Source organism: Ranitomeya imitator, chromosome 1 (assembly GCF_032444005.1).
Source record: "Ranitomeya imitator isolate aRanImi1 chromosome 1, aRanImi1.pri, whole genome shotgun sequence".
NCBI lineage: Eukaryota > Metazoa > Chordata > Amphibia > Anura > Dendrobatidae > Ranitomeya > Ranitomeya imitator.
In genome coordinates, this window is record NC_091282.1 from 475942266 (window position 1) to 475960733 (window position 18468).

General features: G+C 45.3%; 1 protein-coding gene across 1 annotated transcript in view; it reads left to right on the top strand.

The window, feature by feature from the left end:
- The window catches only part of LOC138673111 (RNA exonuclease 1 homolog), a 227187-nt gene that overhangs the window by 97732 nt on the left and 110987 nt on the right, over window positions 1–18468 (top strand). The window contains exons 12-16 of the mRNA XM_069761765.1: window positions 2251–2391; window positions 2478–2591; window positions 2687–2760; window positions 11079–11189; window positions 11281–11396. Of these exons, the coding sequence (XP_069617866.1) occupies window positions 2251–2391; window positions 2478–2591; window positions 2687–2760; window positions 11079–11189; window positions 11281–11396 (556 nt within the window). The remainder of the gene's footprint in view (window positions 1–2250; window positions 2392–2477; window positions 2592–2686; window positions 2761–11078; window positions 11190–11280; window positions 11397–18468) is intronic.

The following is an 18468-nucleotide window of genomic DNA, read 5'->3' on the forward strand; positions in this document are numbered from 1 at the left end:
GGCTAGAGGGAGAAGGTGGGCAACCGTTCCCCAGAGCACTCACATGTGGTTACTTCCCAGGCCAAGGGTTAGTTTTTTCCCAGTTTGGCACTTTTTAAAGATGGACTATAAAAGGATGCTCATTTGCAACCTGTGCCATACCAAAATCATCAGGGGCCTGACCACTACCAGCCTTGCCACCATGCTCAGGCACATGTCATCAAAGCACCAGATTAGGTGGGTTGAAGGCCTGGGTCTACAATCTGTCTGAGGGCGACACCACTGCCTCTTGTACTGTCCTACACGCTTTCCAAACTCCTGTCCAGGACGTAGGTGCAGTTGACTCCTGCCCTACACCTGTCGTTGCACATTCGCAAGCACAATCAGCAACCACATTCAATTCTTTGTCCCAGTGCAGTGTTCAGTTGTCCCTGCCCCCAGGCCTTGATCACAAACAGAAATAGCTAGCCACCCCCAAACAGGCCTAAACACTTAATTGTCACGTTTGCAGACTGCTTGCCCTGGAAATGTTGCCTTTTAGGCTTGTGGACACAGAGGCTATCTGCAACATCATGGCGGTGACCGTCCCTTTGTACTTTGTCCCCAGCAGCCTCTCTTTTTCCTCGTGTGCCGTCCCTGCCTTACACCAGCATGTGTCCCTTAACATCACCTGTGCTCTGAGCAATGTAGTTACTGGGAAGGTCCACTTAATGGCCCACATGTGGACAAGTGCTTTTGGCTTGGGATGCAACATTTGCCTGACAGCACACTGGGGGAACCTAGTGGAGGCCATGACCTGAGTCAGACCTTGGGAGGGCACATGTGTTTCAGACGCCAAGGATTGTGAGCCCTAGTTCCATCATGGTTTCCTCCACCAGTTCCTGCACCCCCTCCTCATCCTCTTTCCGATTTGTCATCTCGGAGCAAATTGTCCATATCAGTTGTAAGCTGGAAGCACTGCCTCAATGAAGCGGAAACAGACTCTGGTGAACTAATTTGTTCAAGCAGCACATCCCCACAGATTTGTGGAAAGGAGTAACAGACCAGACAGATCTGTGGCCTCTAGCTGCTGAACGTACAACCAGGCATGGTTGTGTGTGATAATGACCGTAAACTGGTGGCGGCTCTAAAACATGGTAAGCTTGCACACGTCCCATGCCTGTCCCATGTGCTTAACTTAGTGATTCAGATTTTGGGAAAACCTACCAGTAACCTGAGTTACTGGTGAAGGTACACTGTGTGTGTGCATTTCCGCAAATCTGCTAGAGCTGCCATTGGTCTGGCAGTGCTGCAGTAATGTTTGCAAGTGCCAGTTCACTGAATAGTTTGTGACATGACAGAATTGGAACTCCTCAATACATATGTTGGCAAAACTTTGTGAGCAGCAGAGGGCAGTAGTCAAATACCAGCTACAACATGCCCGTCTGCTTCCGCATGTAACCGACAAGTGGGCTTGGATGTCTGACCTCTGTGAGGTGCTACAAAACTTGAGGAATCCTACCAAGATGGAGAGCGGCTATGAGCGTAACCATCCCACTTCTTCTGTGTCTACTCTAATGCTCGCTGCTCACAATTGAAGAGGAAGCTTTGCATGCAGACCAGGTGAAGAGCAAAGAAAGTACACAGTGATATAACGAAGCCCAGCTTCATCTTATCTCAGCGTGGCTTGGGTGATGTGGAGGAACAGGAGATGGTTGCCTGCGATAGGGTGCTACCCACACCAGCTTCATCCCATCTGTTCAGCATGGATGGACTGAAGAGCTGGAGATGGAGTAGTCGTACTCATAGGAACAGGGAACTCCTGACAGTTGGAAGTCTGGCACACATGGCTGACATTGTCCCGCTACCTTTTCTGTGACCATCGCGTTAAACACATTTGGCCAACGCTGATTACTGGTTGTTCTCCCTTCTGGAAACACACTACAAGGAGGCCTTTTTTTTTTTTCCCCATTTCTCCTTTCTGCAACACAGGGCTTCTAAAATGGTGCAATACCTGAAAGCCCTACTCGAACAATTAGTACAAAAAATAACACTGACATACTAGTAAAATTACAACAGGACGGTGATATATTTGAACTAATTCCTACGACCAATGTATTGAAGGCATATAGTAACCTCATTTCAAGGGTAAAGTGGATAATTCTTTGTGCAATTAATAGTTAACATCTGTGTAGAATGCATTGATTTATTAGTAATTAATTGCATTAGTTTAGGGGAAAAGTGTGTTGTTTTTTTTTTTTTTTTAATAAAATTACTTTCCAGATCTTGCAGGTCCTGATCTGTACAACATTCTTAAGGACTATCTTCTCTCTGAAGACCAGTTAATGGAGAATGGATATCCCCGGCCTCACCCTGATAAGCCTGGTAGTGCTATAATTCAATGTACAGTAACTAAACCAATAGGAAGTGATGGTAAGTAAAGTTCAGTAAGATTCTCCCTGTGGTCTTGGAAGATTTTAAGATGGTTTTAAATGCTCTAAACTTTCTATTCATCACAGCATTAAGAAGAGTGTGCTCTAGGTGCGGAGAAACCTATTCCGTAACTTCACAAGGAAAGCATCTACGTAAAGAAGAGTGCACTTTTCACTCTGGTAGAGTCTTGAGACATAAAGGCAAGTTAGCCTTGTTTTCCTCTTATAGTAGAAAATAAAGCTGTAGGCTGAAATTACCTTGTCTGACATATTAATTTTTTGTTTTAAAATTAAAGTCCCAGGTGGATTAGAAACACGCTACAGTTGTTGTGAAGCTGCTGTAGGGACACCAGGATGTCAAATGGCAAAGGTAAATTATGTGCAGGTAGTACAGATTATTTCTGCTGATTTTTATGAAGTTATATTTTACTTTAATATTGTCTGTTCTTACAGAAAAATCCACAGCGGTCAACTGATTTTGTCCAACAGATTTCTCCTAATTTCAATGTTGCCAAATGAAAGGAGCCTGTAGATAAAGTGTAAATGAAAGAAAATCCTTTTCCTCAGTACTATACCAAACACTATAGATGCATACGATAATGTTTGCTTGTTTCCACATAGATGGTAGTGCAGTTTGGATGGCGTGCAGGCGTTCCCCCTCACACCTGACGGGCGCCGCTTGACTACTGCTTCTTCCAGGTGGCTCCTTTCATATGGCAATAAGCAACTAGATTTTGCATACTCTGCAGAGCCCCACAAGAGACTGTACAGCATTCACTGGTACCTTAGCTTACTTGCTATAATCATACCGCCTCATTTTATCCTTTTTCAAATTGCTTTCTTTTGTGCTTAACTCCCCATTATTAAGATAATATTTGGCTTGCATCTGTTTTCCCTCCCTTTACTGGAAGTTTTATACTCTTTTTTTTTTTTTTTTTTTTTGTTTAAAGGGTCATTTGCACGTTAATGACCAGGCCAATTTTTACAATTCTGACCACTGTCCCTTTATGAGGTTATAACTCTGGAACGCTTCAACGGATCCTGATGATTCTGACATTGTTTTCTCGTGACATATTGTACTTCATGATAGTGGTAAAATTTTATTCAATAAGACTTGCGTTTATTTGTGAAAAAAATGGAAATTTGGGAAAAATTTGGCAATTTTCCAACTTTGAATTTTTATGCCCTTAAATCACAGAGATATATCGCACAAAATACTTAAGTAACATTTCCCACATGTCTACTTTACATCAGCACAATTTTGGAACCAAATTTTTTTTGGTTAGGGAGTTATAAGGGTTAAAAGTTGACCAGTGGATCGCCCCCACGTTGGGGCAATGGGTTACTCGGTACCGGGCCCTTCTTCTGTTCTCAGTGGGGATGTCACGGTGGCCTGACCTGGTCCGTGGCCCTTTTAGGGGCCAATAAAAGGACGAAAGTTTATAGAATAATGTTCGTGCTGCCACCTGTGGTATTCGGTCAGGGTGACCGACGCTGCTTAGGGGTCCGCTGGGGTGATGATATGGCAGCTAGATGGTATATCTTCCCACAGCTGAAGTATGTCCCCAGGGCTTCCCAGAGTGTAGATGGTGGATGATGTAAGGTGCAGTGAATAACGAGGACACAAGGTTGCAGTCGCTTTACCTTTTACTGAAGGCTTCAGCATCTGCAGTCCAGGGTAGGGACCACAGGGTAGGCAGAGTCCGGCCGGTCTGAAGGCAGATCCAGAGTCCCCTTATCCAGGTGGAATTCAATAGCCTTCCTCTAGCGCCTGAGTGTTGTAGTACCTCCCAGCTGAGCTCCTCGGTGAGGTCCTCACAAATATCGTGGGTGTTAAGTCTCTTTCTCTCTGTCCCCCTGACTGATAGGACAAACCCGTATGACTGATGGCCTGAGGCTTTTTAAAGGGACCCTAGAGACGCCCCAGCCCCCACAAGTTGCCACCGTGCCTCCTGGGTATATGGTCGGGCAGCCAACGTGGAATCAACTGTCCTGCCAGTCTCTGGACCACTATTTTCGGGACTTTTCAGCGTATTACGGCCGTAATATGCGGACCGTATTTTCATACGCTGAGTGTGAAGCCGGCCTTAGATGGATTGGTTTGCAGGCGTCACGTTGCGTTTGCAGAGCCCCTAATGTATCTAAACAGTAGAAACCCCCAAGTGACCCCATATTGGAAAGTAGACCCCCCAAGGAACTTATCTAGATGTGTTGTGAGAACTTTGAACCCCCAAGTTTCACTACAGTTTATAACGCAGAGCCGTGAAAATAAAAAATAATTTTTATCCCACAAAAATGTTTTTCTAGCCCCGCAAGTTATTTATTTTCCCAAGGGTAACAAGAGAAATAGGACCCCAAAAGTTGTGGTCCAATTTGTCCTGAGTACACCCAGGGCCGTATTTAGAGTTTCTGCTGCCCTAGGCACTTTTAGTGCTGCCTCCCCCATTGGTGAGTATGACACTATCGGCAGTGACTTTGGCAAGAATCGCTGTTGTGAAAGTCGCCTTTTGCAGCAGATCGGGCAGTTTTTCTGCATCTGCCGCGTAACGGATCACTTACGGCAACACCGTGTTTGGTTTCATTCATTCCCTATGGGATTTGCGGTACTTGCTGTGATCTGGGAAATGCGGTACCATACCTCCCAACTTTTGAAGAAGGGAAAAAGGTGTAAAGTTTGCGGCGCACGTAGTGTGCCGCGGCAAACTTTAGGCCACGCCTCTGACCACACCCGTTTCACAACTAATCACACCCATATCCAAGTCCCAACCACTCCCATTCAGCACTGCTGATCTCACTGTTTCATATACAATAATTAAAACCAAAAAAATATGGCCACGCAGTGCTCCATACTGTATAATAGCCACACAGTGCTCCACATACTGTATAATGGCCCTACATGATGCTCCATACTGTATAATGGCCACACATGATGCTCAATACTGTATAATGGCCCCACATGATGCTCAATACTGTATAATGACCGCACATGATGCTCAATACTGTATAATGACCTCACATGATGCTCAATACTGTATAATGGCCGCACATGATGCTCCATACTGTATAATGGCCGCACATGATGCTCCATACTGTATAATGGCCGCACATGATGCTCCATACTGTATAATGGCCGCACATGATGCTCCATACTGTATAATGGCCGCACATGATGCTCCATACTGTATAATGGCCACACATGATGCTCCATACTGTATAATGACCTCACATGATGCTCCATATTGTATAATGACCTCACATGATGCTCCATACTGTATAATGGCCCCACATGATGCTCCATATTGTATAATGACCGCACATGATGCTCCATACTGTATAATGGCCATACATGATGCTCCATACTTTATAATGGCCCCACATGATGCTCCATACTGTATAATGGCCGCACATGATGCTCCATACCGTATAATGGCCATACATGATGCTTCATATTGTATAATGACCGCACATGATGCTCCATACTGTATAATGGCCATACATGATGCTTCATATTGTATAATGACCGCACATGATGCTCCATACTGTATAATGGCCATACATGATGCTCCATACTTTATAATGGCCCCACATGATGCTCCATATTGTATAATGGCCATGGCTCATACCCCCCCTCCTCCTGTATGCATGGCTCATAATTTCCCCCCCCCTTCCCTGTATGCATGGCTGATGGCTCATAATCCCCCCCCCTCCCTCCCTCCCTATGCATGGCTGATGGCTCATAATTCCCCCCCCCTCCCTCCCTATGCATGGCTGATGGCTCATTCCCCCCCCCCCTGTATGCATGGCTGATGGCTCATAATCCCCCCCCCTCCCTCCCTATGGATGGCTGATGGCTCATAATTCCCCTCCCTCCCTATGCATGGCTGATGGCTCATAATCCCCCCCCTCTCCCTCCCTCCCTCTGCATGGCTCATCTCTCCACCCCCTCCCCCGCTCCTTCTCCCGGGCCATCTTGCATGGCGCGGGTGGCTTACCATCCTCCCCCCGCCCCCCATACTCACCTGTCAGCTGCCTGTCCCACACGCAGTGCCGACATCCCTCCATCTCCGGCTCTGTCCCGCCGCAGCGCCTTCTTCCTGAGTGAGTGGTCATGTGGTACTGCTAATTAAGGTCATGAATATGCGCATATTCATGACCTTAATTAGCGGTACGACATGACCGCTCACTCAGGACGCGCTACAGATGCTGAGACCAGGCATCGCTGGAGCAGGTGAGTATCGTCTTCAAGGAGGGTGGGGGGGACTCGGAGGCTGGGGGGCGGGGCCGTCGGTCGCGTTTTTGACCCGGGAGTTATTAAAAAAAAAAAAAAAAAAAAACACCTTGCTCAGGTGCCGCCCCCCGCAATGTCGCCACCCTAGGCACGTGCCCTCGCGTGACTAGTGGCAAATACGGCCCTGAGTACGCCGATACCCCATATGTTGTGGTAAACCCCTGTTTGCGCGCACGGGAGAGCTTGGAAGGGAAGGAGCACTGTTTTACTCTTTCAACACAGAATTGGCTCGAATTGAGATCGGACGCCATGTCGTGTTTGGAGATCCCTGATGTGCCTAAACAGTGGAAACCCCCAATTCTAACTGAAACCCTAGCCCTAACCCTAATGGGAAAATGGAAATGCGTTTTTTTAATTTTATTATTGTTCCCTAACTAAGGGGGTGATGAAGGGGGGTTTGATTTACTATTTATAGCTTTTTTTGTAGTGGTTTTTTTGATTGGCAGCTGTCACACAAAGATGCTTTAATTGCAAAAAATAGTTTTTGCGTCTCCACATCTTGAGGTATAATTTTTCCATATTTTGGTCCACAGTCATGTGAGGTCTTGTTTTTTGCGGGACGAGTTAACGTTTTTATTGGTAACATTGTCGGGCACGTGCCATTTTTTTTTTATCGCATTTTTTTATCACATAGTGGCGGATGTTAGCTGCGATAGTCAGCTGACACCCGGCCGTGCTCCCCCCGTGAGCACGGCCAATCGCATATGACGTACTATCCCGTCGGTGGTCGTACGGGCCCACCCCACCTCGACGGGATAGTACGTCTAATGTCAGAAAGGGGTTAATAAATATAATAATTTATTTCTATGAAGTTGGGAGTAAATCCACCTGCTGCCTAACGTGTTTAACATGTGCACACAGCCTTAATGTTTTGTTTTTCACTTGGAATATCTATGTGAACAATCATGCAGGTTAACTTATGTCCCTTGCCTCAAACATCTACAATCAGATAGGCATCTCCAAATCGACTGGTTTCGAGCTGAATCCTAAAACTGACCATACACTTAAATGGCTTTTTTCTCTTCTAATCAACAATTTCTATTTAAATGGATATTTTAGCATTTGGTAGTATAAAGTAATATTATTATACCACCATTTATTCCATAGCACTTTACATGTGAAAGAAGTACGCATATTAAAAAAAAACAAAAGTACAATAATCATGAACAGTGAGTCACTGACTGGTACAGGAGAGAGAACCCTGTCTGTCAGTGCTCACAAACTAGAAGGGATGGGTGAGGGGAGATCTGGTAGTGCAGCGGTAGAGAAGCGAGGGTTACTTCCGGTTGTATGCTTGTCGGAAGAGGTAGATCTTCATGTATTGTGAAGGTTTCCATGGTACTCAAGAGTCTGATATGTTGGGGTAGAGTTTGAGAAGGGGGATGCATAGGAGAAATCTTGTATGTGATTGTGGGAAGAAGAGCTAAGAGGGGAGTAGAGAAGGAGATCATGAGAGGATCGGAGGTTGCATGTGGCTTTGTATGTCATGGTTAGGGTTTTGGACAAGGATAATGGTGTGCACTCTGGTCAAAGACACGGAGGTGCTGGTAAAACAGACCGTGTGGTCAAGTCAATAGTAGAGAGAAAATTACCGCACACTCGAAACTGATATGATGCAAAAAGGTATATGCCAGGTTTATTCAAAAGAACAAGTCAACAAAAAGAATTGCCACTGTGATAATTCGTAGATAAAAACCTGACGTTTCGACCCTCCCGGGTCTTATTCATGGGGTTACTAGGAAAGTAAATAAACAGTATAAGTAGATGTTTGTCATATAACAATATACATAAAATTAAACTATACGAGAAATTAATAAGAACGAGAGAGAGAAAATTAATAATACACCAATATATACAATATAATATATGCAATATATACAAGGCAACCAGGGGCGATGAAGGGCATGCTGTCGGGCGCAGCGAAGAATAAGCCTACAGCAAAGAGGTAAATCCAGTACATCAATTAAAGAAATTATCGTGTTTACCTTAAATCTTTTGATATACAAACATAGGAGTGGCAGTGATAGAGGGCAAGACAATGGTCCCATTAAGGCATAACCTGTCATTATAACAAAATATCAGCATTACACAATGTATAGGTAGTCAGACAGCCTGTTTATTGCATGAGCATGGGGTGGGGGGGAAGAAGGGAGAGAGAGAGAGAGAGAGGGTTCCAGACACGTATGGTCATGGAGATTATGTGGTATATCTGAGCTCCAGTATAGTTTGGAGGAATAAAATGGGGCATCAGGTATGAATCTTACTGGGTGTGTCCTCAGTGGTCCCGGGTACTCTTAGGGCAGCGTGTATGGAGAAAAAGTAGACCAATAGGAGGTAAGTGGGGGTTAGGTATGGCTAAGGAGAGAACCCCCTCAGAAAAAATGCCGCACATGATAAGAGGAATATAATTGGATACCTTATAGTAAGTCCAGTAAGGGCTTCTGTGACATAGGTAGAGGGATCCTGTTTAAGGTGGGCCGCAGCAAGTAGAAATGGCCTGCAGATAATGAGTATAGGGATGAATTCTACTGCCAGGTGGCAAGCGGAAGGTGGTGGGGGGCGGAGAGCCAGTGTACCTGCACTGTCCTGCGTTCTTTTCCGGGAGTCAGCGGCGCATCCCACGCCCAGCTGCGCTGTCCTGTATTGGAGGTGAGGATGTGCCTGCATGCCGCCCTAAAATACCGCCGCATCGGAAGTACGTACTCCCGGACCGGAAGTGACGCGGTTTCTGAAGTCGCGCATGCGCACTAGGCGCTATACGCAAGTAAGGGCAAAAGGATGCCCACTTGTGGGAGTGATGGCGCTGTTTAAGGCCGCGCAATGGGCTCTGTGTATACGTAAGGCATAAGGATGCCCAATAATGGGAATGTATAAGCGCTATCATTATATGGATATTAGGAGGTGGAGCACTGTGTCAATTTAAGAGAGAGCGGTCAGCTAAGTATAATAGGACAGAATGGGGTTAATGGCATAAAGGGGATTTAGGTGAATAACAAGATAATATGAGGGAATTGGAGCATACTATGAACTGATGGAGTAGGGAGTAAGAAATAAAATGAAGTACAAAGACATTCCTTGTTGGGAAAGAATGTGACGTTAGCATGAAAAATAAGAAAAATATGGGCAAAAAAATGAATGTAATAAAGAGGAATGATAATGAAAATAATAATGAAAAAAGAATAGTAAAATAATAATGAAAAAAATGAAAAAATAATGAACAAAAAAAGGAAAAATAGTATAATGGAGGGTAAAAAAATGGAGGGTAAAAAAAAGGAAGGAACCGTGTGCTAGAGAGGACTCGCCTAATAAATTGTAGACTCAACGTGTCTGGAAGGTAAAATTATCAAAATTAGTAAATTTTCTGGACATATTGTCCAAGCGTGTGGGGAGTAGGTCAGGGTCAGATACAATCCTCGCTACCCTTGTGAATTGAGAACGGGGAAGGCTATTGCGTGTGGCCTTTGGGTGGCAGCTGGAGTAGTGAAGACGACTGTTGCAGTCCGGCTGTTGGAGTACGGCAACATGGTAATGTACCTCCTGACAGTCTCCTGGTCACCATGGATGTGAACAGTCTCTATACGTCCATTACCCACGAAAAAGGCATTACAGTGTAGAAAGCAGTGTCACACACAGGTTCAACATAACTGCTCCAAGCTAGTCACTGATGGTGCATATAATTACCACACAGAACCAGAACACCAGCCCTGGCAATAAAGTTTGTTACCCTGCTCCCATCACAAACTAATCATTGTTCTACTTCTGCTGTAACAGCATGAATGAGGGAGAGAAGTATGACTGTATGTATATGAGAGGGATTATAGCAGGGTATGTGTATGTATACATGTATATGTAAAATAGATAAATATATCAGGATCTGTATGTATGTTAAACACGCACATACTTGGGAGAAGTGTGCATGGAGATGGAAGAGCTGTCTGCAGTTGTGTGCAAAATAGCATGGAGTGAGCTCTACTGAATGTAGCTCTGCCCCACATCGGTCTGGAAAGTCACATTGTGATTAGGGATGATCGAATCGCTTTGGATAAGTGCTTATATCCGAATGGCTATAGCGCTTCCTTAATAGCTGCCTCTGTAACCTGGATACCTGGAGCACTCCAGATAATCAGCTGTTCGGCACAGCAGCTGCATGTGTTGCGGCTGTGTGACGGTCACAACACATGCATGGATATCCCAACAAACAGGCTCTCTATGCATGTGTTGTGACTGTGAAACAGCCACTACACGTGCAGGTGCGGTGGGAAAGCACGGTGTTTACAAAAGGGCTCATCTATGGCAATTAGTTTACGTGAAAGGAACTTTTAACGACTTTAGGGACTTTAAGAACAGTGTGCTATTTCTTTAAACACTTCTTCAGATTTTTTTTTTTCTCTTCCCCAAAGCTACATGTGCACGATGGCCAAAGAGAAAATCTTGATGGATTTATAAAGACTTTTGTCAAGCTTCAGCCTTCAGATGGAAATCCTGGAATATTTTCTGTGGATTGTGAAATGGTAATCAAGGATCCAAGGACTTTATGATCTAAAGAAAAAAGCTATTTTATGGTCTTTAATTGTTTTTTTTTTATATATATATCATGTATAGTGTTACACAACTCAAGGTCTGGAACTTGCCAGAGTCACTGTGGTCGATTCTAGTTTACAGGTGGTTTATGACACTTTTGTTAAGCCGGATAATGAAATCATAGACTATAACACAAGGTATGTATACACTTTAATGATTATTATTTGAAGTGCATGTGATGTGTTTTTTTTTTCTCCTACTAAAATGATTTGAATGTATTCAGTATGTCATGTTTGGCTGAGGCAATAGCTATAAAAGAACATTTTAATGTATATAGTTTAGTGACCTAGTTTTTATCCCCCCTTTTATTCATTCCTTTCAACTGATTTACAGAATTTAGTGGTTAACTAGTAAATTCTGAAATTTTGAACTGGACTGCAATAGTATCATACGGATTAGGGAGGTGAAATATGAACAGCAGTGATGGCAAAACCAGAAGGAAGAGAGTTCTTGTAGCTTGTGAACCTTTGCACAAAAAAGACATGGAGTGGTTTGAGAATAAAACTTACGGTAAATGGAATGGAAGTTAACTTCTTTTTGGGAATAGACATTCGTTTTTTAGTCACTCCATTACTAAAAATACTGCATTTTTCTGATTTATAAGACACACCTAGGTTTTAGATGAGGAAAATGGAAAAAAATGAAGCAAAAAATATGGTCTTGACTGTTATGGGGGTGTGTGCTGCTGACATTGGTATAAGGGGAATGCCCTCCATCCTGGTTGTGTATGTATGTATATGTCCCCATCCTGGTATACATGACCCCCGAGTACACTGCACATAAAAAAAAAAAAAAAGTACTTTCCCTCCGCTCACTCGCAGCGGCGTCCTGTTCTGATGCCAGCAGCTGACTTCAGCTTGTAACAGCGCATGATGTCACGGTCATGCGCTGAGGTCATTTGACTTAGTGCTCACTGTGCTCTACACCCGGGAGAATAGGCGTGGAGAACAGTGAATTTTCATCCTGTTTAATAGTGTACACCGCGTTGACCGCAGTCACCAGGCGATTACATGTGCCTGCAATTAAAGAGCATGACTATTCACTGCTCTCCACTCACATGGGCATGGAGAGCAGTGAATTTTCATTCTCTTTAAGGGTATGTGCACACGTCCGTATTTTTAGCGTATTTCTTCTGGGGCGATGGTCGCTGCCCCCTGCGCTCTGTTCTTAAATCCGGCGCCTGCGCTGTGCGTGCCTGCCTGGGGCAGGCGCATTGAGAATTGGCAGTCATAGCTCAGATGCCAGGTTCCTGACTGCGCCTGTGTGGGCAGTGCGGCCACCCTGTTACTGAATCCCCGCCCCGCACCGTGTTATGCATTATGCACAGTGCGGGGCTGGGATTTCTGGGCAGATTCCTGCACAGACCGACGCTGGAAGGCGGGGAACCTGGGGGAGCGTCTGACAAGCGCAGTGCGCATGCCCAGGAATCCCAGCCCCGCACTGTGCATAATGCATAACACAGTGTGGGGCGGGGATTCAGTAACAGGGTGGCCGCACTGCCCGCACAGGTGCAGTCAGGAACCCGGCATCTGAGCTATGACTGCCAATTCTCAATGCGCCTGCCCCAGGCAGTCACGCACAGCGCAGGCGCCGGATTTAAGAACAACCGCGCGCAGGGGGCGGCGACCATCGCCCCAGAAGAGACGAGTGACGGCAGTTGGGCGCTTCACAGAGGAGGCTTCAGACCTGCCTCCGTGGACAAAGATAGGTATTTTTGAAAAGTTTCAAAGCGCTTTATTTTAGTAATACATGAACACAAAACTAAAAGAGCCACCTTGTTAGAATGCAGCATTACTGCTGCATAAGGTGGCTCTTTTAGTTTATAACGGCTGGAGGGGGATGACAGTGGCCCTTTAAATAGAATGTGTCCTAGCACAGATTCTGTGGTACCCCACTGCTGACTATATCACATTTAAAAAATGTACCATTTATGGCAACATTGTTTCCTGTCATTTAGCCAATTTCTTACCCATCTGCATATAGTTTCCCCCAGTCCTTGCTGCTGTAGCTTAAATATAAGTCTATTATGCCGAACTGTATCAAATGCCTCTCAAAAGTCCAGATAAATCACATCAGCCGCATTACCTACATCAAGATTCGCTCTCCCCTCCTCATAGAAACTCAACATGTTAGACACAACTTATTCTTCATGAATCTATGCTGGTTGTCAGTTATTATAATATTCTCTGCAATATAATTCCATCTCTTATAATGTCCTCAAATTTTACACACTACTGATATCAGGCTTACCTTAGGTAGTTGACCCGGATTCACCTTCTTACCTTTCTTGAATATTAGTACCACATGAGCCATCCTCCAACCTTGTGACATCACGCCTGTTACAAGAGAGTCTAAGAATGACATACAGTTGTCTGTCAGTTATTGATCTCAATTCCCTGAGTATCCGTGGATGAATGCCATCTGGGCCAGGGGATTTGTCAGTGTTTAAAATGCTCAGATGTAAATGCACTTTTTTGTGTTTAAACTAGTTATACCAGGTTGTGAATTTAATTTTTTTTTTCCTTGAATTATCCCTGTAACACACTTCATTGGTGTACACTGATGAAAAGTGCCTGTTTAATATCTCTGCCTTTTCTTTGTCCTCTGTGATTATCTTGTTGTCTTTTAAGAGGCCGATACCATCTTTTTTCTTTTTGGCATTGATGTATTTAAAAAAAAAAAAAAATTGGGAATTATTTTAATATCATTGGCAATCTGTTTCTCTGTAGATAATTTTGTCAGCTTGATTTCTTTTTACATTTCTTATTTAGATCTTTATACTCCTGAATTCAGGGCAGGCTCTAGGTTTTTGAGGGCCCCGGGCGAAAGTCTGTGGGCCCCCCTCGTTAACACATACCACGATTCATGATGCACAGATAGAGCAGAGAAATATAACGCAGCCCACGTAGCATATAACGCAGCCCACGTAGCATATAACGCAGCCCACGTAGCATATAACGCAGCCCACGTAGCATATAACGCAGCCCACGTAGCATATAACGCAGCCACCCACGTGACGTAGTATATAACGACAGTCTAGGACTACAAGTCCCAGCATCGCTAACATACCATATTGTTGCACAAGTCCCAGACAGAGACAGAACGGTCTGTCTTACAAGTTGCACAGAGACCAGGCATGATGATCCACTGTGACTCCCAGGCTCACAGCAGGCTGCATCCACCCGGTGGAGGACGTGGATGACAGGAACTCTTCTCTGAGCTCTTAGGACAACGAGCTCTCACCCGACCGGAAGTGACAGGACAGACGGCCCGGAAGTGACTCTGCTTAGCCATGGTGACGGTCCCGGAGGTGAGTATTCCTGCAGCTGCGCAGCGGGGCGGTGATGATGGATGTGCTCAGCCTCCGAGTCCTGGCTGCGAGACTCACACTGTGTCACACAACAGCACAGCGTCAGCGGGGCCTCCCCCAGGAGCGCATAACGGCATAAGTGTGTCTGTGTGGAGTGTGAGTGTACAGTACTACTTGTGAACCAACCGTTACTATCGTAAATGGGCCCCCCCGTCTCGCCAGGGCCCCGGCACTTGCCCGGGTACGCCGGGTGCTGACGCCAGCCCTGCCTGAATTGCTGTTTCAGTATTCTCTTTCAAGATTTTGAATGCTCTTTTGTTTTTATCTTATTAACCATTGTACTGTCCTGTTCATCCATAATGGTTTCTTTTTATTCACTGACATTGTATTACCAGAGGGTATAAGTTTTTTGCAGGATTCTAGTAGTATTCCCTTAAAAATGCCCCATTTATGTTCGGTATCCCCAGTTATCATGACGTTGTCCCAGCCTATACGATTAAAGGGAACCTGTCACCCCCAAAATCGAAGATGAGCTAAGCCCATCGGCATCAGGGGCTTATCTACAGCATTCTGTAATGCTGTAGACAAGCCGCCAATCTATCCTGAAAGATGAGAAAAAGAGGTTATATTATACTCGCCTAGGGGCGTTCCCGCTGCGGTCCGGTCCGATGGGCGTCGCGGTCCGGTCCGGTGCCACCCATCTTCGTAGGATGACGTCCTCTTCTTGTCTTCATGCTCCGGCACAGGTGTATTTTGTCTGCCCTGTTGAGGGCAGCGCAAAGTACTGCAGTGCGCAGGTGATGGGCCTCTCTGACCTTTCCCGGCGCCTGCGCACTGCAGTACTTTGCTCTGCCCTCAACAGGGCAGACAAAGTACAATTGCGCCGGAGCCGCAGCGTGAAGACAAGAGGACGTCATCGTAAGAAGATGGGACCGCGATGCCCATCGGATCGGACCACCCACCCAGGTGAGTATAATCTAACCTCTTTCTCATCTTTCAGGATACATCAGGGGCTTATCAACAGCATTTCAGAATGCTGTAGATAAGCCCCTGATGCTGGTGGGCTTAGCTCATCTTTGATTTTGAGGGTGACAGATTCCCTTTAAGCTCTTCCCTTAATTTGTTAAAATCTGTTTTCTTAAAGTTTCAGGTTTTGGCATTTCCCTTTTTGAATGTTTGATTGAAAATTACATTAAAACTTGCTATGTAAGGGTCCCTGCTTCCCAAATGCACTTTGACCTTTAGATCTGAAATTGTATCTGGTCTATTTGACAACCAGATCCAGCAAATGACCTCCCCTGGTCGGTTTATCTACCAGTTGAGAGAGGGAATTGTCCTGAACTGTTGCACGCTGCCCGGGAACTTACATTAAGGGATTTGAGGATATCGCGCCTGCGTGTAGCGGAGGCACCAGATCCCACCCCGCAGTGTGTTATGATGTATTCACATGGCGGGGCTGGGAATCTGGTGCCTCTTTCGTCCAGAGATCCTCACTGTGCAGGCGCCAGATTCCCAGCCGCGCAGTGTGAATACTTCATAACATACTGCGGGGCGGGATCTGGGGCCTCCGCTCCAAGCAAGCGCGATATCCTTATATCACCTGATGTAAGTTCCCGGGCAACGTGCACGGCGCATGCCCGAGCACTGATTGCAGAGCTCAGGCGCCAGTGACATCACGAGAAAGAGAGGAGACGGAGGCCAAAGGGGATGATGGACGGCTGCGAGGCGGTTGAGTCAGGGGGAGAAAACATACCTCCCTGACTCAATGGAGGTATGGCGGGAAATTTATAAAGTGATTTATTTCAGCGTTCCTAGGGATAATTAACATAAGAGCCACCTTCACAGAATGCAGCCTTAGTGCTGCTGAAGGTGGCTCTTTTACTTTAATAGGCCCTGGGGGGTGACAGGTTCCCTTTAATGTGGATTTAACGAAGATGCATACCCCTCCACCTTTTGTATTTTTCCTGTCCTTTCTAAATGTAGTGTAACTCTCTACATTTGTTACCCAGTCATGGCTCTCGTCAAGTCAGGTTTTTGTAATGCCCACCACATTGTATTCTGTGACCGTCGTAAGAGTCTCCAGTTCATCCATTTTGTTTGCTGGACTTCTTGCATTTGCCAGCAGACATTTAGTATTAGCACATTTTTTATTCCTATTCAGTTCCCTGCTTTCCTTACATATCTCAGCCACCCCAAATTCTTATTTACTCCTACTGCCTCCCTCTGTCTACTCTATATATCCCCTTATTAGAACAACTGCCCTCCTTCCCTCCCAGATCCTAGTTTAAAAGTTTTCCATTTTTTCCTCAAGCACAGCTGCACCCTCCCCATTGAGGTACAGCCCGTCCCTGCCATAGAGTTTGTAGCCAACAGAAGTCGGCCCAGTTTTCCAGGAACCCAAACCCTTCCTTACTGCACCAATTTCTAACCCACATACTTATCTCCCTAAGCTCCCGCTGCCTATCTAGTGACGCTTGGGGTACTGGCAGTATTTCTTGAAAACACCACTTTGGAGGTCCTGGCCTTCAGCTTCTCTCCTAGTTCCCTAAAATCATTCTTAAGGGCCTTCCTCTAACTGTCATTGGTACCAATGTGTACCATGACCGCTGGGTTTTCCCCAGCCCCACCCAGCAATGTCTATCCAATCTGCAATATTTTGAATCCGAGCACCCGGCAGGCAACACATTGTTCCGCATTCATGGTCTCGGCTGCAGATGACCCTGTCTGTCCGCCTAACCTCTTTCTGACCTCGGACAGGATAGTACGTCCGAGGTCAGATCCCCTGCTTTGATGCAGGGCTCCGCGGTGAGCCCGCATCAAAGCCGGGACAGCTGACATGTGCCCGTAATAGGCGCGGGCAGAATCGCGATCTGCCCGCACCTATTAACTAGTTAAATGCCGCTGTCAAACGCAGACAGCGGCATTTAACTACCGCTTCCGGCCGGGCGGCCGGAAATGACATCATCGCCGACCCCCGTCACATGATCGGGGGTCGGCGATGCGTCTCCATTGTAACCATAGAGGTCCTTGAGACCTCTATGGTTACTGATCGCCGGTGGCTGTGATCGCCACCCTGTGGTCGGCGCTCACAGCACACCTGCATTTCTGCTACATAGCAGCGATCAGCAGATCGCTGCTATGTAGCAGAGGCGATCAAGTTGTGCCTGCTTCTAGCCTCCCATGGAGGCTATTGAAGCATGGCAAAAGTAAAAAAAAAAAAAAAAAAAAAAAAGGTTGAAAAAAATGTTAAAAAAATAAAAAAAATATAAAAGTTTAAATCACCCCCCTTTTGCCCCAATCAAAATAAATCAATAAAAAAAATATAAAATCTACGCATATTTGGTATCGCCGCGCTCAGAATCGCCCGATCTATCAACTAAAAAAAAGCATTAACCTGATCGCTAAACAGCGTACCGGGAAAAAAATTCGAAACGCCAGAATTACGTTTTTTTGGTCGCCGTGACATTGCATTAAAATGCAATAACGGGCGATCAAAAGAACGTATCTGCACCAAAATGCTATCATTAAAAACGTCATCTCGGCATGCAAAAAATAAGCCCTCAACCGACCCCAGATGATGAAAAATGGAGATGCTAAGAGTATCGGAAAATGGCGCAACTTTTTTTTTTTTTAGCAAAGTTTGAATTTTTTTTTCACCACTTAGGTAAAAAATAACCTAGTCATGTTTGGTGTCTATGAACTCGTACTGACCTGGAGAATCCATAATGTCAGGTCATTTTTAGCATTTAGTGAACCTAGCAAAAAAGCCAAACAAAAAACAACTGTGGGACTGCACTTTTTTTGCAATTTCACCGCACTTGGAATTTTTTTCCCGTTTTCTAGTACACGACATACTAAAACCAATGATGTCGTTTAAAATACAACTCGTCCCGCAAAAA